The sequence below is a fragment of the Fusarium keratoplasticum genome, chromosome 8, assembly GCF_025433545.1.
Source record: "Fusarium keratoplasticum isolate Fu6.1 chromosome 8, whole genome shotgun sequence".
Taxonomy (NCBI): Eukaryota; Fungi; Ascomycota; class Sordariomycetes; order Hypocreales; family Nectriaceae; genus Fusarium; species Fusarium keratoplasticum.
In genome coordinates this window covers 1,331,770-1,351,410 of record NC_070536.1, presented here as the reverse complement: position 1 = coordinate 1,351,410, position 19,641 = coordinate 1,331,770, and the positions used below count along the sequence as shown (strand labels likewise).

Sequence of the window (19,641 nt, the reverse complement as noted above, 5' to 3'; positions counted from 1 at the left end):
GCCTGTCGGCATTTTTCTAGAATACAATCGAGTCTTTACATGTTTGAAATATGCCCTCTATCATGATGCGTTTGTATTTACCGGGCAACATGGGCATTACCCTTGACTGCCATGCCTCCTTCAGGTCCTTCAATCCAGACATCCCAACGTTCCTCGGCGGCGTCCTCTCGTGAGACTTTACGAAGATGAATCGTCATCTGTTCATCGACATAGAGCGGCGCGTAGTTTCTGTAGGAAAAATTGCTGACTGACAAGGCTGGGCCGATGTGGTCGTTTAGCACGCGGAGCATCAGCGCCAGGGTAAGAGGCCCGTGAACAAGAAGGGCTCTGTGACCGTCGACTTCTTGCGCGTAGACGGGGTCGATGTGGATCGAGTGCGCGTTGAAGGAGAGTGCTGAGAAGTGGAAGAGGTGAGTTGCCGTGGGAGTGAGAGATATGGAATTAGATGGAGAATGAGGGTCTAGATATATCAGTATGGTATACTTGGTATCGTTGGTATAGGAACTTACACTTGATGAGACGAGGTGGCGATGATGTCGAGCTCTCCTCCTCTCTCATAAACACCAACGTCCTCCTCTCCTCAATCTCCCACTCTTCCCTCTCCTCAACTTGATCATGACCAATCCCATACCTCCTCCAAACATCCACAAACACCTTCTCCTCACCCTCCCTACCCCTCAAGCTCACATCCTCCACCTTTTCCCTACACACGACAGGTCTACAGCTAAGCGTCATCTCCCTCCATCTCTTCCCATAGATAACCTCTCCACCCGCCCAGACACGCCTCGTAAACGGCGGTCCAGGCGAGTGATCCGGATCCGCGCCGTCGGGGATGAGCTTTGATGGGGGGAGTTGAATGGGGAAGTAGACGAGGTGATGGCCCTGTGGAAGCGGGATAGGCGGGGAAGATATCTTTGGAGAGGATGAGGTTGGCGTTTGTGGGGAGATGAGGTCTGTGAGGGTTGTTGTGAGGAGGTGTGAGGGCATCGGGGTGAGGTAGTCTGGTATTATCTTTGGAGGATGCGCTTTGACGGCTTCCACGGCTGAGGGGAGGGTTTTTGGTGGTGAGCTGTATGTCCTGCGTCCGAGGCGGCGGCTGACGGCAGAGGCGCTTCTTAGTGGAATCCTCATGTTGGCTAGGTATTGTTTGTATGCCCTCAGCTCTGTATTGCTATTGCCAGACGGGTTGATGTACGGTGGTTGGTTAATGAGCAATTCCTTACGCCGAGTGAGAGCTGAGTTGAATGTTTCACCCGAAAAGGTTACTGCCGCTGATAGCCGACTTGCAACTCAACAGACAATTCTGAGCTGTCGAGTCGAGTTGCACAATGAGGTTACAATAATTCACGTTCAAGTCGAAAATGGATTTTTCAAGGTGAAGAATTGACGCCACAGTTTGAGGTATTAGAGGTGAGGCTGAGGTGTCATGACCAGCCATGGCGCTCTGACTACAACCCCATGACAACTTCACCCTACACTCAATTCAAGACACAAGCACCGTCAAAACTTTTCAATTCATCATTGTGCCGTGGCACTCTATCAGCTCTGCTGTCTCATTTCCTCCCTCAACGCTGCCGTTATCACGTCTATCGTCGTAAAGAAACATGAAACTTCCCAATCACATCTGGACCAGCCCTGACCGAGTCAATCGGCCAAGGGGGCGCAATCTGGGACATTTATATGGATAGATCTAATTCCCAATTTCCGTAATCAACCAAGTGACAATTCGATCCCTGGTTCTCATCGGGCATTCCAGTTGGACGCCTTGCTGCATTCTCAGCAGCTCACGAGGGGCTCGCGTCAATCTCTCAGCTGCACCTTTACAGGTACTCAGCAGGAGTCTTGACGTTGTTCTTGGCGGCCCAGGCCTCAATGTCGGCCCGGCTGTTGTTGAGAGCATCCGACAGGGCGAACTGGGTGGGGACACCCTCAATTCGGTGTGTCGAGTTGATGTTCTTGACCAGAGTGATCTGGAAGCAAGTAGCACTGCCCTGGCGAGAGATGATGGTGGAGTAGGCAAGGAAGTACTCCCAGATCTGTACGTCAGTTAGCATTTCATCATCTTGCAACACCGCCAGGAATCAACTTACGCGGAACCATCGCTTGCCGTACTTGGCCTCAACCTTCTCACGGTTGCTCATCCAGTTGCGGTACCACCTCCAGAGGGTAGCGGAGTAGTGGACACCGATGGTGTCGATGTGCTTGATCTCAAAGCCAGTGCCCTCAAGCTTGTCGACGACCCAGCCCAGAGGGGTGGAAGCATCGGCACCAGGGAAGATGTACTTGTTCATGAACAGACCCCAGGTGAAATCCTCATACTGCCAAGCCTTGCGGAGACCAGCGTACTGAAGGAAGAAGACACCATCGTCGTCAAGCATGTTGTAGACCTGAGTAAGGAAGCCGGAGAAGTGACGGATACCAACGTGCTCGGACATCTCGAGCGAGGTAATCTTCTTGTAGCCACCCTCGGGAACGGGAATATCACGGTAGTCCATGCAGAGAATCTTGCTCTGCTCCTCAGGAATGCCAACCTTGCGCATAGCGCTGTTGCCCCAAGCGGTCTGGTTGCGGCCAAGAGTAACACCGGTGACGCGAGCACCGTACTGCTCACTGGCAAAGCGGGCAAGGGTACCCCAGCCGCAGCCAATGTCGAGCATGCTGTCGCCCTCTTCCAGGCCGATCTTCTCGCAGACGACGGTGAGCTTGTTGTCCTGGAGCTCCTCAAGAGTCTCCTCGCGGTTGATGTTGGAAATGATACCAGAGGTGTAGATCATGCGAGGGCCAAGGAACCAACCGTAGAAGTCATCACCACGGTCATAGTGGTCACGGACCTGCTCCTCGTCTATGTCAGGTTAGTCGCCGTTGGTAGTAGTCATGAGCGCAAACACATACCCTGGGAACGAGTGTGCATGATGACCTCGGGGATCATGCCAAAGAGGAAGAACTTGATGAGGCCAATGGTGAAGCGGAAGCTGGCCCAGTCATGGCGGTATTCCATGACCTCGAGGCAGTCACCCTTGAAGTCGACCTCCCCGTCAAAGTACATCTCGTGGAAGGTCTCCATGGGGATCTTGTTGTGGCCGCGGTACTTGAGGCGGTCCGACTCCTTCTTGAAGTCGAGGTAGAACTCGACAGGGCGACCAGGCAGACGGACCTTCTCAGTCTTGCGGGGGCTGATGGAGGAGATGACCAACCACCAGACGGCGAGGAGGGGAAGGTCAACGATGAGAGCGAAGAAGATGGTGGTCTTGAAGCCACCACCGACCTTCCAACTCATGTACCAGGGCACAATGGTGAGGATGGAGATCAGGACATAGTTGTTGAAGGTGTCGGCGCCAGAGCCGTCGGCGGGAAGAGGAGCATTCTTGATGGCGGGGAACTGAAGACGGGTGTTAGAATTGTGTTGAACAAGGCAATTGGCGTTGATATCGAGAGTATGAGGGCCCAATTGACCCCGAGCCAAGCTTGGAGTAGCTCGTCAACTCTCCCAAAAGGACAGCAAACATCATGGAGCGGCGCAAAAACTCACCCTGGTAGTGGGAACACCGCAGTCCTCGAGCTTGTCAAAGTCGGGCTTGGGGTAGGCGGGAGTTTTGACAAACTCAAAGTCTGCGCCTGTAACGTTGGCGGGCTTTGCCATGGTGTCGACAGATCCCAATGGCTTACCAGAACCTCGTAGATGTTGAAAAGAGGAAGAAATGGTAGGAGGGAGAGAGTCCGCTCTTTTTTGAGGGGACGGGATGGGATGGGATATTTCGTGGGGGAAGGGGAGGGAGCTTTGACCCTGGAGCAGCGCAGAGCAATTGGATTGTCACTGCCAATTGTGAGAGGGGCGGTGAAAAGAACAGGGTCCTCGGCAGCTTCTCGGAGCGCCCATTGGTTGGGAAAGGCCACGAACCCCCCTAGGTTTCCAAGATTAGCGTCGGTAGTGAGCATTAAGGTGTCCTCTGCAACGCCCAATTATAGGGGCATGCTGCTGCAGGCTGCTACCACGGGGTTCAATGGCGGGCAGATCAGTGAGTTTCTCAAGATGATGAATTCTAAGCTTCAATTCATGTCGATTGATCATTCATTGTGCTGCTGTTCATGCTCCTCTCCACCACACGCATCAATTGCTTGCTTACTTCAACCTCGAGCTGCATGTGTGCATCCCTCACCACCCACAACCAATCGATCCAGCCTCAATACGCAGGTACAGATTCCACTCCAGCCAGTCATTCTTGCGTTCATCGTCGATCCGAACAAGGCCCCAGCCCCCACCAGCCTCGGTTTCTTGTTGCTCTCCCCCTTTTGATATGCGCCTCACGATAACCAGACGGGACCCAGCCACGGGACTTTAGAATCAGCCTCATTGTTTTCTTCTTGAGAGGCCAAAACGAGACGAGGAATCGCGGCTGCCTAGCTTTGCGAGCTGCCTTGGCTCCATCTCCGCTCAGCTTATGCGCGACAGAACTGCAGACCCATCCTTGGCGGCCACCCTTGATGTCGCATTCGAGGATACGTGGCTCTTTCAATCAATTGAGCCCAAATGGATCGAATTGAAGGCTAGCAGCCCTCTTCAATGAGCCCATTTGCAGCATCCATGACAAGCACAACACTACCTCGCAACGGCGCCTCTCGCCTAAGGTAGCATTGGACCCTTGGGATGTCATCAAGCCCCTGCCGTCCCCTTGTGCAGCAGCCTCTGCAAGTCTGTGCAAGATTATCTGCAGGTATTTCGCAACCTGTCCAGACGACACAACACCGGCCAATTTCCAAGCTCCGTTGCCCCGCCTCAACAACTTTCGGTGTCCGAGGCCCCGAATGTGTCCCCGTGGCAGGTTTAGGGTCTGGTACCCTGTGAAAGAAGCATTTTTAGCAAATCCAAGACATGGAGCTCCAGAACAGCCGCTGTCAAGAACACGGGGTAAGGCTTCCGCAAACCGCCCTTGTTGCAACTGTGTCGGATATCCCCGATACTGGGTCCCCAACGCTGTGGGGAGGGCCTTTGGATAACGGCGTCCATCTATATCCGTACCCGGAACAGAGGAGCGAGCTTTGAGGCGTCGTAGATGTGGTTTGCTGTCAAATGACGATCCGTCCTTACCAATCCGTACACAGACTTCTGTGGCTGAAGAGATAAGCTTTTGCCAGTTCCCCAATTCATCATCAGGTCCCAAAGATAGCCTCGAAGCACAACCGAGCTGCCGGGGTCGCTGAGACACCGCCCAGACTGGGGAGAATGCCAAGCTTCGACATGGGTAGATTCTCGGCTTACATAACCCTGCCAAGAGCACCCTGACAACCACTCCTACCTACGCCCAAACCGCCGCAGATTCTGTGTCGTCAGGGATGGCACCTGTAACTTGGGGTTCCCTCCTGAAGGCATCGTGAAGCAGTCATGGGCCGTGGTTGGGGGCTGGCCTCGAAACTTCTCGAGGCCGAGACGACCTTGCTGTACCGACCTTGTTTCATCGAGTGCGTTTGAGAATCGTCGCAACCTCGGTTGACGCCGAGAACGGGATATCCCACCGCGCACCAGGCTGCCCAAGAATGCATATAGACCTTCCTCTTGGCGCCTTGGATCAGCGTGTTGCGTTTCTTTTTATCATCGCTCGCAGGTTCGGCCGTATTCTTCGAAACTTTCGTCTCCGTCTTTGTTGGGTTTTCTCCCAAACCAGTGCTGTTGTTTGAATATTGCTTGCTGGCCAAGCATTCTCCAGAGACATCCTTTGAATTACCGTTTTCTCAACCGTTTCTCCATCTCTTCCAACATCATGCATCTGATCAAGTCAATCCTTTTCGCATCTTTGGCTGCCTGTAGCACGGCGATGCCCAGCCGAAGACAGACCAACGTCTTGCAGGTCCAGGACTACGCGCAGTTCCAGATTTCCGATGGAGTTGCAGGAAACGCACTCCAAGAGGTCGCCGAAAAGTTCCCGGTCCGTTTTTTGCCAGGGTTCGATGTCGTATTGATTGTGGGCTTACAAACCCCAGGTTGAGCAATTTCGGGCGAACCTAGCTGGAGTCAGTCAACAGGATTTGGAGATCCTCAAAGCCGCACGGGAGACAGCAGAAGCCGCCGAAACAGACGCGGGCGGTTTCAATGACGCCATCGCCCAGGTCGGAGAGGATAGTGATGATGGAAAGGCCCTACAAACTGGGTGAGTCTGCCACAAAGGTTGTCTGGAAGCTGACGAGATAAGGGGCTGACGGCGCAACAGAAAGATCAAGAACAAAGTGCTGAAGCTGGAACTTCAGGTGCTTGCTCTCCAAATTGAGCAAGCTCAAGGTGATGATAACCAGGAGAAAATCGACGAGGAGCAGCAGAAGCTAGATAAGAATGTGGCCACGGACAAGGAGAGCGCGGGCGACCAAAGCCAAAGCGTCAACTTTCAGGGTTCGTCACAGCCATGACGAAGAGACCCTCGCTCTCGGAATGCTCTGCCGAAAAGGAGGTCTGGGAGATGCCGGCTCCCCGATTCCCGGGCTCAGGTGATGTCAAGAGGTTGAAGCTGGCGTTACACAAGCAGGCGATTGCCCCGAACTTGAAGCGCTTGTTTCGGGGGCGGGGCATTAGGCTTCAATACCTCCAGACAGCGACAGCTGTCATCCGATGGTTGATTCTGCGATGGAGGCAATACCCACCAGGAAAGTCGAGAACAGCTTGGCAGTCTGTAACAATCAAAAGCCGCTGCGACTTCAGAATAAACCCTTTCTTGGCAAGCACGGACACGATCCATTGAAACCCTTTCAACAAATGTGCTTGGGCGTCGAATCGATGAGGCTTGATGTCGGCTACAGCTGCGAGTCATTCCTTACCCAGAAACGGTCTAGGGATATCGATGGACCTCGCCACGAGGAACTAAACACGGCATTGCAACGGTATTAACCGCCAGATTCCACTCATCGTGGAGCCTTTTCAAAATCGTGCTCGTTAGTGCTTGTGCCCGTTCGAGAAAGACATGACGGGTCCCTTTGTGAAGAACCAGGCCGCGGCATCTATGGATTTGGAAGGTACCACCCCGGGCAAGTGAGAGCAAGTGCCTGCCTCGTAACGGAGAATTTCAAACTCTCAATATTAGTGCTCTTTCCTTATTAGGTAGCTGCCTGCCGCCTGTAGATGGAGTGACACGGCACGTGCACTCTGCTAACTAACCTCTGCTTTCCTTCCCTTCCGATCTCTGATCCGCAGCCTCATTCAACTTCAGCTGTTGGCCTGTATTCTGCTTCTTCCAACCAAGGCAGTTCCAATATACAGTCTCTCCTCTTTCAGACTTCTCGAACTTAGCATCTTTGCAATATCGCCCATACTGCAGTCTTATACATTCCACGCCAAGACTCTCGCCGACTTCCACCCTTTCTTGATCTCCACGGGCAACACCTTATCTTGCGATCATTCTCCCTAATGACATCCACTCGGCCCTCCCTCGGTCCTCTTCATTAGCGTGAATCGGTACTTGACACTTTCAAGATCCACAGCTGCCATGTATGGAGCTTCTGTGCCGATGACCTCTCCTTCCTAGGAGAACGGTTCCATACAACAGCCCGAGGCCATCCACTCCGGTCCCAAAGAAGACTCCGCCGATCCCCAAGTACATGACGAAAATTCGCTTGATCCATACTCTGGCGCCTTAGAGCCATGCCCGAACAGTCTCGACTGTATCTGTAGTCCAGGGTCCCCCCACGTGCGCTTCTCTGACAAGGTCCAGACGTTCATAATCGGCGGCAGTGTATGACCCATCTCCTGAAGAAGTAGTCTGTCCGAACTGACAAGCCTATTCCAGGATGGCGTCTCTGACGATCTAGAGCAGCCAAGAGAGAGAGGCATGGATCCTACCAAGGTACGCTCATCGCAGCAACCTCAGGGTCTTTCTGCAATGTACTGACTGGTCATGTTTTAGGGGACAAGGCCACGCACGTCGCTAGCCTTCAGGTTGAAGTGGCTCCGATTCCCGAGCAAGCGGGGACATCAGTGTCTCACAACCCACCTCATGAGTGCCCTTGCCGCCTGCACCATCCTTCTTTTGACCTTGGTCTTATACGTCATGATACGATTCCTGCATGCCAAACCCTCCGGCAATTGAATGTCACAACGAACCGTTGTGGATCTAAATGGACCGGCGGGGAACTAACTACGGTTAGTTCTTGTTCCTCACTGAGCAAGAAGTAGGTGGTATAACACGACTGATAATCATTGTATTAACAGTTTACAGCAGGTCGACTTGCCAATGCACCATCCGAAAGCAGGCCCGGTCGACTCCTAGGTTACGAGGCGCTAGAATAGGCATACTGCAGCTCGGTCAACTCATTTCGTTCCCTCAATACTTTGTGATCTTCAGCACTGTCCTGTATTTTCTCGGCCTTACGAGTATCATCGTGACTTAGACCCAGTCCACATCCGTGGCCTGGCCATGTTCTCTGCCCGTCCACCAACCATTGACTCGGTTATGCCTGTGATTTCCATTTTCGACCACCTGACGTCTAAAGGCTGACGTTATCACATCTAGGTACTCCTCGCTCTGTTGACAAGGGTCATTAGTAACCCCAATTACTCGCCACAACACTACATACACCTCCCTCAAGAACATGCGGGCATACTAAATAGACAGCACCCAGGCCATGGCATGACTAACGTTACTTCGTGGAGACTGACCTAGGTAAAAAGAAGCTGGCTGGATGGGACGGAACAGAATATGCAGCCGCATGGTCGAGACAACTCACACAGCCACCGACTTAGACCGATGCAGCCGAAAAGACGTCAACCTGCCACTCTGGTGCTGTTTCTTGGCTGCCCGTTCCCGATTGCGGTATGCGTGGTGGCACATTGCCGAGATTCGGCATCTTGCATGCCCAGCAAGCGCACCGGAGTGCGGTCCCTGGCGGCCGTGATTCTAGCAAGAGCATGGCTCGCCACAAAGAGTTTCTATGGCCATATTTTGATTTATGGCGGGGTTTCCGATGCCAAAGAGGGATTACAAGTACACACTCGACAGGTCTATGGTGAGATATGCGCTTCGTCACGGGAACACAATATGCAAGTATCCACGAAGGGTATTCACTCAGGGATTCGTTCCCCCATGGTCTATGGTCATCTATAGCACTCGGCACCCACTGTGTCGCATGGCGATCGTGCTGCAGGCCCACAGGCACAAACAGAAACCACTGGGTCCTCAACTCTCAGACGCGGGGATCCGATATGTGAGGTTATGCCCGACGTCCTTGCCACCTCACCCCCGCCTGACCACGCATGAAGCATGCAGTGCAGTGGCAGCGAAGACACGGCAGAAACCAAGACATGCAGCCGCTATCTTGCATGACACCCTCACAAGACATGCCTTAATTTCTTCGAGGACACGAACCCAGAACGCCCGGGCCTCGTTGGATCTTGGAAGAAGGTTGCATCTCACCCCGGTCCAGGCGAATGAGATGGCGTTCTCAAGGTTCCTGGCCGATGATGGCCGGCGCTAGGGCAAGCAGGAGTCACCTTGACAGGCTTAGCCTATATCAAGATGAGTTGTTCTGCCGTTGACCGCGGGCTAGACGCAATGACCACTGCAGCAGCCCGCAATCTCATTCGGGAACCGGCATCAGTCAACTTCTGATGCTGCCCAGCAATGCGACTTGACGCGAGCGAGGAGCCGACGGGACGGGGCGGGGACGGAACGGGTACGGAACGGGTGAGCATGGAGCTGATGTCAAGGTGCCTGGGCCGACATGGCCGTGGGTCCCCGGACCTGCGTTGAACGACACCAAGGTGAGCCGATTTCTAATACGTTTCGCATGTCATGCCAGATGGAGAACTGATTGTCAACTTGGCAGGTCGACGGAGTGTGATGTGTATCTCAGCTACACATGGATACAATGATCATAAATGATGCTACGACATGAGTGGCTTGGGAATGTCTGGCCTGGGCTGGATCCTAGACAACAACAACCCTGCTCTTGGTATGAATATGGACCGCTCCGTTGGTGCCCTGTCCCATGTCCTCACGAGCTGTGGCAGTAGTCCGTCTTTTTCGGATTCTCACGCATGCTACATAGTAGCCGGAAATCTCACCCATGAAATTACCTCGGCCAACCACCTGATGCGGCGTATGGTCTGTCATCAACCAGGCGGTCTTTGCCGCCGGCAAAGACGTCTGCTGGGCTGTCACACACAGACTCCACCATAATCGAGACGGGCGTGGTAGTGGCCATCGCCATCGCCATCGCCATCGCCAGGGTCGGGTTCTCGACGTTTTGGGTAGTCAGTCTGGGAGGGTACCGGGGCGTCCAGGTAATCGAAACAGGAAACATGTTGTCACACGCATCTCACTCTCATCACGACACCCGAGAAACTTGTGCTGTGTGTAACACAAACAGACAGGGGTCAGGTGCGTCCAACCGCAGGCCAGAGAGGATCGATCTTGGTGGATCAATGCAGCTTGACGGACGCTATGAAGCTTTGAGATAAGGCCGTCTCCCGATCACTTGGTGTAGTTTCAAGTGGCCGCCCCCGGTTCAGGGATTTGTGGCTCCGCGCGAGAATGAGGCGCTACTTTCAACCTCAACCCGTTTTGGCGGAGGTCGTCGTTGTCGGCCGAGAGGGCCCGCAGCATGAGACGCAGCAAACAGACCATGGATACAGACAGAAGTAGCGGGTCGCGGCAGAAAAAAAATTGCAAACGAGGGACCAGAAATGGGCGAATCTGGCCGGCAAATGTGTCCCCTCATGGACCATCCCCCACACGAGTATCCAATAGCGAGGGCCTAGGAGCAGTCAGATATCAGTTTCCAGAGCCCATGTCACCTTTTCGCCAGCAGTATTGACGCAATGCTGGGATAAAAGAGCCCCGGCTAGGCTCTCTGGACGTGTCAAGTTGCGGGGGAATGGCCAAGCTGTTGGATGCCGGGACCTTGAGGGCGCTGCAACTCGTGCAAACCAGTCGAGGCGTACAGGGAACTGCAGTGCAGCGCAGTGCATGCTCTGGACGATGCGACTCTCGTCATCCGTCATGCAATTCCCTCGTCACTCGCCCAAGGTGGCTGTAGGCGGGACATATGTGCATAGGTAATATGCTCAGGTGTGAGGCGGCTGGAACGAGCAGAGATGGTGTTCCTGCTCGCGCCACCCCCGATGGAACGCAGGCATCCGTTGCTGCGGCACATACTGGGTGCAGTGCAGTGCAGGAGAGGAGAACAGAGGTCCAGTAGTAACCTCGCTGTCGCATCGCCAAGGACAGAGGAGTGGAATCTCCGTCACATCGCATCGCTGCCCATGCTGCACCGGGGCCTGGCATGTCCTGTCGTGCCCTGCTCTGCTGGCCTCCTGCTGTTCGCTACGTAGTGCTCATCCCATTGTTGACATGGTAGCTTGGAGCTGAGGTTGAATCACAGCAGGGCAGGGTGGCTTCCAGAAACAAAGGGACTGAGACACCTGGTAAGACCACCACCACCACCACCCACCACCACCCACCAACCTGGGATGCACAGAGCGGAGGATTTTCCAGCCAACTACATGGCGTGCCTGGCGACACTGGAACGCTGAGTACCAGTCGCTCGGGGCACAGGCTGCATCGTCTCTCCTGCGGCCGTCTCAGCATGGAATTGGACTCGCAAACAACACGGCAGTGGGAAAAGAGAGATGAGGAAACTCGTCCGATGACGATGATGGACAGAGCAGAGAGGGCCAACTGAGGGTCCCCCCTCCCCTCCCCTCCCCTCTCCAAGGCCACAGCATTCCGGGGCCCAGAGACCCCCGTCAGGGCTACGAGCCAATATCCATAAAAGCCGAGAGTCCCGCTAAACGGGCTCTGGGTGTGAGAGCGCGCTGTGCCTCTGCAAGTCGTTCGTTCTTTCGTCAGTCCAGTCCAGTTCAGCCCTACATAATCACAGTCAGCCCCCCCTCCAGTTACCAACCGTTGAAGCAAGTCACATTTGTCAAGAGCTTCTTCCCTGGTCGCCGGAGTATAAGCAGAGAGGGTCCTTGTCGTCATCGTCCTCGTGCTGCACTAGGGGACAACTTGTCGGTTCCTCGACTGGTATATTAGGGGTAGGCTGCCCCCTCTACAGAAGGCCGGAATCTATCACTTGTACCTATATTCGTATCCGACACGAGTCAACAAGACACAACAACTCACTCACACGGGCCATTGAAACCGACACAGTGCTCCATGACAGCGGTGGCAACTCTAATTACCAAGAGCAAATCAAGACAGGCCTGCTGGGACATGATGCCACCTTCAACCAACGCAAAGTCGGTACGAGAGCTGCAGGGCCCGGTCAACTCAGCCAACGGCCTCTGCGGACATAGCTCCGTTCACAACTGTTACAACCTTGCTCAGCCCAACAGCACCCTCTGTCAGATGTGCGCGCAGGGGCAATGCTCTTGAACGGAGATGCCGATATTTAGCGTCTCACGGTCCATGGAGTATCCAGTTCAGTCTCCGGGGCTGGGAAGACGACACATCTTGGCCCCCGCACCAGCTCCGGGTCCCAGATCTCAAGAACTCATATCATTAACAAGAGGCAAGAACGCCAAGGACACAGCAAAAGCGAGCTAAGAAGTTGGACCCGGAGCTACGGGACAGATACGCGGGAGTGGTAGCGGGTGGGACCGTCCCCCAATGAGACAGGGTCTCAGCCGAGGAAACCCAGACAAAACCGTGATGCCCACGTGTCTGGGGGGTCAACTGCCGCCATACCGACAGCTGAGCTGAGGGAGGGTTCGGGATATGGAATGATGATGCGGGTGGAGGACCAGGGGGGGTCGAGGGAGGATAAGACCACAACAACACTGAGGAGAAGCAAGGGCAAAAAAAAAGACGATAGATTTCACAACAACTACAGAGGCAACAATGGGTGGGCTAGGATGGACGGTGGAATGATCAAACGAGGATATCAGTACTCACAAGGACAATCAAGGACGCATGGGATTGGTGTGTAATAGCAATAGGGCAACCAACTAACTACCTTACTACTCTGCATACGTTTGACAATGCCGACTCTAATACCGCACAGGATTCAGCCACGGCGTCTACTCCCGTGCTAATCCCACATGAAGACCACGCTATCGGGTCGAGGAGGCGAAACAAGCAGTCGAGCCGGGGCCAGTGAGGCTGGAGGGAGGGCCGTGGTTGAGTCGAATCGACCGGGGAGCCAAGCGACCCGCTCCGGCTGCCGGTTCATCGACAGGCTAGTCGCAGTTCCGAGGAGAACTAAGACGGAGAATCACGACGCTAACATGGACCTAACCAAGCCTCAGACCCAGGCACATTCCCCGGGCGCCAGCCTGTCCCGGTGACTGGGCGGCTGTCGACTGTCTCAGTGACATATTGATAGCCTCTAGCCTCACGTGCAGTTAGCACGACTCGACGTCCAAGCGAGGGAGCCTTGAAGTCCGGAGCCGCGTGTCCATCGGGGTCCAATGCGGACCGTCGAGTGACCGTACATGACAGGGAAGACAGGGGACGGACGTTTAACGAATGCCGAGAAGAGGAGAAAAGAGGAAAAAGCAAAAACACATGAGGGGATCTACAGCAAAACTTACTCGGGAGATATAAACAAGTTGGGAGACTAGGGAGCGGGAAGACTTGTGTCAGAGCGGCATATCACACCCAATGCAGCTCTGGCACATTCCCGCCGCCCGCCTCATATACCTACACATGTATATACGTATATACGTATGTATATTTACGAGAATCCAGAGAGAGAGAAGGGGAAAAAGGGAGAAACAATCATCCCTAATCTTGGCGAGTCCGTCTCCGAGGACCTGGGTCAGACGGGGACCCCTTTTTTAGGTGATGGAGTATTCCGAGACATGTGCTGGGGTTCTGACTGGGCCGATCTTGATGGGAGAAAGCTGCTTGAGTCATTTCAGGTCATTTTGATGCAAATCGAGCCATTCATGTTGGTTTGTAATATATGACAATTGCTCTCGGACGGCCGTTGAGAAAAGCCTCTGCCGGAGCGGAGAGCGGAGGCGGAGCCAAACTCCGGCGGTCCCGTCAAGGTGGCTTGTTGTCGGTCCGTGGCACATGCAATGAGTACCCATAGAATGAGGCTAGTTCGGTAGAGCCTCACCGTTGGTTATGTCGACGCTATTATTCTTCCTCTTTGTTGGCTTCAAGGAATCATCCGTCTTCCCTGTGCGGCTGAGTGAGCAAACATCAATGCGGACACCCACACAGAGCCTTTTGCATATGCAGCAAGCCAGAAACGATCATCAGCCAGAGAGGGGGGGCAAACTCGTCAGAGCAGCTCGTTGGGTAATTCTGTCTCTTGCCGGTGGCCACGTGAGAAGGATCGCCCTCACCCACATCCCGGATATTTAATATCCGCCGTGGAGATGGCTAAGATGCATGTTTGTGTGTATGTGCGCGCGCGTGTGTGCTTGTCTCAGCATGACATGGATGAGGCGAGACTCAGGTCTTTTCGACATGCGAGTATGGTTACACTCATGCGTCTGTATGACATTGACTGTCTTGTCTTGGTTGGATCAATAAAAAAAAAGAGGAACGCATGCATGCGTGCGTACCACCTCAGCTTACCTTGTCTGGGGCTTGCGAGGCGGAATGTGCATGTTCCATACAGATCCAAGAGTCAGCTCGTCAGGGTCACTTCATGTTCGGGGCTTATCGCAGAGCATCACTGAATTGGATTTGATTCCACGACTAGGATCGCACATATGTATCTTTGTTTGTAATGTATACTGGTGTCTAAACTCCAAAATGTCCCGAGGTATCCATCCCCAGACCAGGCGACGCGCATGTAGATAGTCACATCTACAAGCCGTGCCTCAGAAAACTCCACGCTGGTATCCATGCGCCGGTCCCGATGACCTGCAAGGGATCAAGTGCTGCTACACAGTAGCCGCCATGTTGTTTGTTGTTGAAAAGAGTTGCCTCCCCAGAAAAATGTCCTCTCATATAAAATGGTCTCCAAACGTCCGTCCCCAGAGAAGTTCAAAAAAGGTATTCACAAGAAGTTGAAAGGGGTAGATGCTTGCACACCTACAACTAAATCATCAGTCCAAAAATGGACAAGGCATCTAGTAGAGGGCGACGAAAGCAGCCACAAGAGCGGCACCGAGGAAGCCAGACGAGGCAACAAGGCCGTTGGCAGCGGCAGTGGGGACGGTGACAGGAGCAGACTCAGAAGGAGAGCCACCGCTGGGGACGGTAGGGTTCTCAGGGTTCTCGGGCACGTTGGTGCCAGGAACGTTGAGCTTGGTGGTGCGGGTGACGGGAGCAGTAGGGCCAGCCTTGGTGGTGGTGTTGCCGGCAGGGTAGAAGGTCGTCTTCACACTGGGGACCTTCTTGGTGCTGGTGCTAGAGGTGGAAGTGGAAGTGGTGGTGTTGACAACGGGGATCTCGATCGAGGTGGTGGTAGGGGGGACGTAGACAGAGGTCGAAGTCTCAACCTCGGACGAAGTGGTCTCGGCCTCAGAAGTAGTCTCAACCTGAGCAGTAGAAGTCTCAACCAGAACCTCGGTCGAGGTGGTGGTGCGGTAAGGGCAGTCGGACACAGTAGGGTTGCACTGGGTGAGAGTGAGGACCTTGGTGGTGGTAGAGGTCAGGGTGGTGGTCGAAGGCAGGCCGTAGTCCTGGGCAGCAGAGAGAGAAGCGCCAGCGGCGACGACGGTGAAGATGGTGAAGCGCATTTTGATGTTTTGGTCAAAAGTACAGTGAGTGCTTTGTTGATGTGTCTGAAAAAGACGGTGTTGACTCGAAGCAAAGTCGAAAGCGATTCTTGTTTATTGCGTTGAGCAAAAAGGAGAGAGTCGTGCAAGGCACAAAGATTGTGTATCAAGAATCGTTTGGAAATGAAGGTATAGCACAAAGCTGCAGAAGTGTCGTCGAGACAGTACAAGCGCAAGGTGAGGAAGGAAACAGGAGGGAAACAAAACAAGGTGTGGAGGGCGGATATCCAGCCTGACTTGTAGTTTTCGCATCTGGCAGGGTGAGCGAAATCTCTGCTTACAGAGGCTCCGGGCCCCCTTCGTCAACCTGCCGAGAATCCTTCTGGTGCGCTGTCACCTCATCGCCCCCGGTTGGTTGACACTGCTACCGGTCCCTGAAAGTTCGACCTAGCCCCGGCATCCAGGCAATCTTGCTCCCAGAATGGTACCCTGCATCCCCTTCGCAATGCCATGATTGGGTCCAAGAGAAGGCGGCAACCCGGCCGAGGATCGCGGAATGCCTTCGCGGCTGCATCTCTGAGTGGCTTGTTCCTGAGCTAGAGCCCTCATCCCGGTCAAACTCTGCTCAGGCCCTGGTCCGCTCCCTGCAAGGGCGCTTCGGCTGCTGGGTAGCCCTGGCATAGGCCTTCGGCTCCTGCCAGCGCACCAATCAGATGTTGCGCTCGTTGACATGGCCACGTTTCGCTGGGGGCTTGATGGGTCTCGGAGCCTTGCCAGCGCAATGACACTCTTTTTAGCACTCTCCTTTTGCGTGGTTTGTGTGTCCTGAGATGGTGGGACCGCGGCTAGCCAATGTTGTCCTGGTGAGTTGAAAAGAAACGGCTCATAAGTCGTCGAGAGAGAGGTCAAAGTCTAAACCACGCAGTTCGAGCCGAGGGAGAGAAACTAGAGTCCATGTGAGCCAAGAGAAGATGTGAAAATTTTGCACGGCCAGCTCTTGTGTGACCCTGACCTGACCCCCCGATGTAGCTAAGACAGTTGATTAAGATGTTCGGTTGCATCGCCGGACATTCAATTTCCTTGACCCATGGCAAGGCCCAGGGGCGTCGTGTCCAGCGTCCCACGATGCTGTTCCCCGGCCAAGGCTCTGAAACGCTTGGCCCGGACGCCTCTGACGACGCAATTATCCCGCCATGCAACGTCAAGGCGATGGCCAGTTGCTAGTAGCAGAAGAGTCTCATCTTGAGATGCCCCTCTCGAGTCAAGCACCTGCGCTTGCGGTGAGGGACATGCGACCGTTTGCATGTCTAGGCTAAAGTGTGTGCGCAAGGTTTGGGCTACCAGCCAGAGAGTCCACTACGGACTGGTACTGACTGGCAGCCACACCGAGAGCCAAGACAAGAGGCAAATGGCTAGTCAGGGGCCGGCGTGTTGGGAGCGGAGCGGCACAGCCAAGACCGCTGCTTAGCGGCATCCTCTCACCGATGTTGTGAGCCGCAACACCGTCTGTACACAGCATGAGGGGAAATGCGAATGGAGAACGATGCTCCGTAGGTAGACTTCTAATCTCGGTCGTCCTAAGCCAGGATCAAGGAGAGATGCGACTATCATCTGCAGTCCCCCGTATCGATAAATAGATGGGGGTGGGGATCGACACGAGGTTGCTGTACCGTGGGCTCAGCTCAGCTCTCAAGGGTTTGCTTGCGGCGGCAGAGAGTACAATATGGTACAGGCCACTTGGCTATCTTTAACTCAATGTCTTGAACTTGGGGGACTGCTGGCCTCTGGCGATGGACTTGGCGCAGGAGAGTTGGTGATTTGCCCGCGAAGCGTTTCAGCCCGCGTCACGGGAACGAGAAAGATGTGCTGTGCTGTGTTGTCCATGCGTAAATTGCTGCCATTTTTGGGTGGTCTCCCAATATAGGCACAGTACTGAGGAGTCGGTGTGGGTTCAGCTGCGGGCTCTAGGTAGATGACGCTTGCGGTGAAGGGATCTTCCAGGCATGAACGAGGAGATGATCAAGATAGACGATGTGAACAAAACAGGATTCGAAGTGAAAAAATAGAAGAGGAGAAAGAGATGGGTTGGAGGCGAGAAAAACAGAAGGATGAAGGAAGGGAGAGCTGACGAATGGTGGGGAAGACGCCCCTTCCTTGTGCAGCTTTAGCCAGCTCAATACGAGTCTGTGTCTGCAGAGAAAAGATACCGTACCAACACAGGTATGCAAGGAGAAGACGATAACATGTTTACCGCCCAAAAATAGGACAACTTGTTAGGTAGTTATCCTGTGAGGCATCTATAAAGGCATGAGGCCCATCACCAACCTCTTTGCAGGCGTGGGCAACGCAACTGGGGAAGCCAGCCATCTGGGCAAATGTCTATGACGTCCAATGTTGGAGCTGGTACAAGGGATTGCGCGGCTGAAACTGTTCAACCCCCAGATGGCAGATCGATACAGACAATTAGAGCCATTCCCATTCATTGGAACTCGTCTCCCTGCTATTTCGTCATCAGAAACGGCTGGTACCTGAAATTCAACTCAGCTCAGGCACTCGGAGTTTGAAGGATGGACCCCTTCTGTGCCCCGCCCCCGCATCATTCCCAGTCACCAGCCTCATTTGGGATTATTTGGGGGGCTCAGGAGACGGGACCTCCCTCTCGTCTCCTATTCTTCCATGCAGCTACCTAATTACCTTCTGTACCTTAGCTTACGTAGCTCCAAGAACCTTGCTCTTTCATCAACAACTACCAAGACTGACACTTATTGACTGCGACAATACATCCATCTACCTACCTAGCTAATAAACACCCTAATCCATCTCCAGCATGTCGAACCCCTTCTACGACGATCCCGCCCTCTACATCTTCACCTCCCTCACCGCCGGCTCCTCCCACATCGTCACAGCCACCTCGCGCCTCGAGACCATCCTGCGCGCCAACCGCATCCCCTTCAAGGCCGTCGACATCGCCTTTGACGACAAGGCCCGCCAGCTCTGGGGCCGGAGAGCCGGAAAGGATGAGAGCGGCCGCGTGAGGAAGTTTCCCGGCCTGGTTCAGGAGGGCTGGGTCATAGGCGTATGCGCGACTCCAAAGCTTCCTTTTTCCCATGATGCGATATGACTGACAACAGCAATAGGATATTGTCGAGATTGAGGAGTGGAACGAGTATGGCGAGCTCAAGGAGCACGTCAAGATCTACTACGACGAGAACACCATCCCCAGCATCCACCAGAAGCTGCCCGACCCTCCGCTAAAGAAACCCATCTACCCGAACCCCGTCCCTACTCAAGCATCTCAATCCCCGGTCGGAAAGGCCGTAGCGGCAGCTGCTGCTGCTAAGGCTGCGGCACCCAAGGCCGCGCCCGCCGAGAAGCCCAAGGCCGCAGATACAAAGAAGGAGGAAAAGACCCTTCCGGTCCGCTCCGTCGCAGATGAGGCTGCGCAGAAGGCCAAGGACCTTCGCCTGAAGGCTCTGCGAGAAAAGGTCCACGGCAAGGACGGCGCCAAGCCCGCCGCGGAGAAGGCGGGAGCAAGCAAGGAAACTCCCAAGACTCCCGCCAAGGCTACCCCCTCCAGCAGCAAGACCGACGGCCTCCAGTCCCCCACGTCCGGTTCGTGGACAGAGACCGATGCTGCTAAGAACGCAGTCCAGAGCCCCACGAGCGGTACTTGGAAGGAGACAGGCGCTGGTTCCCTGTCCTCTCTAAAGGGTGCTACAGTTTCCGCGGCGAGCAAGGACGAGATCAAGGCTGTTGAAGCCAAGACAGCGATCAAGGAGGAACCTAAGCTTGAGAAGAAGGCAGAGAAGAAGGACTCTGATGACGACTCGGACGATGATAGCGACGAAGAAGAGGACGAGGATGATGACGATGACGATGAGGACGACGACGACGACGACGACGACGATGATGATGATAGCGATGATGATGATAGCGATGATGACGATGACAAGAAAGAAGTCAAGAAGCCTGCAGCTGCAGCTGCAGCAGTGGAAAAGGACAAGCCCAAAGACGCCAAGAAGTAATCCACACCAACATTA

The 19,641-nt window shown here is 54.2% G+C and overlaps 5 protein-coding genes across 5 annotated transcripts; 2 read left to right on the top strand and 3 right to left on the bottom strand.

Annotated features, from left to right (window-relative positions):
* Positions 1-77: 77 nt before the first annotated feature.
* On the bottom strand, positions 78-1,131 carry NCS57_01025000 (MaoC-like domain-containing protein; the record flags this gene model as incomplete). Its single annotated transcript, XM_053060000.1, has 2 exons — positions 78-460; positions 510-1,131. The coding sequence occupies 2 exons, from the start codon at positions 1,129-1,131 to the stop codon at positions 78-80; spliced, it is 1,005 nt and encodes a 334-aa protein (XP_052910394.1).
* Positions 1,132-1,820: 689 nt separating this feature from the next.
* Positions 1,821-3,640, bottom strand: NCS57_01024900 (Sphingolipid C9-methyltransferase 2; the record flags this gene model as incomplete). The annotated part of the gene is made up of 4 exons (XM_053059999.1): positions 1,821-2,036; positions 2,091-2,842; positions 2,893-3,379; positions 3,530-3,640. 4 exons carry the CDS (start codon positions 3,638-3,640, stop codon positions 1,821-1,823), a joined length of 1,566 nt encoding a protein of 521 aa, XP_052910393.1.
* Positions 3,641-5,669: 2,029 nt separating this feature from the next.
* Positions 5,670-6,396, top strand: NCS57_01024800 (uncharacterized protein; the record flags this gene model as incomplete). The annotated part of the gene is made up of 3 exons (XM_053059998.1): positions 5,670-5,921; positions 5,977-6,143; positions 6,204-6,396. The coding sequence occupies exons 1-3, from the start codon at positions 5,757-5,759 to the stop codon at positions 6,394-6,396; spliced, it is 525 nt and encodes a 174-aa protein (XP_052910392.1). The 5' UTR covers positions 5,670-5,756.
* Positions 6,397-15,010: 8,614 nt separating this feature from the next.
* On the bottom strand, positions 15,011-15,622 carry NCS57_01024700 (uncharacterized protein; the record flags this gene model as incomplete). The annotated part of the gene is made up of 1 exon (XM_053059997.1): positions 15,011-15,622. One exon carries the CDS (start codon positions 15,620-15,622, stop codon positions 15,011-15,013), a length of 612 nt encoding a protein of 203 aa, XP_052910391.1.
* Positions 15,623-18,428: 2,806 nt separating this feature from the next.
* Positions 18,429-19,626, top strand: NCS57_01024600 (uncharacterized protein; the record flags this gene model as incomplete). Its single annotated transcript, XM_053059996.1, has 2 exons — positions 18,429-18,677; positions 18,739-19,626. The coding sequence occupies 2 exons, from the start codon at positions 18,429-18,431 to the stop codon at positions 19,624-19,626; spliced, it is 1,137 nt and encodes a 378-aa protein (XP_052910390.1).
* Positions 19,627-19,641: the final 15 nt, after the last annotated feature.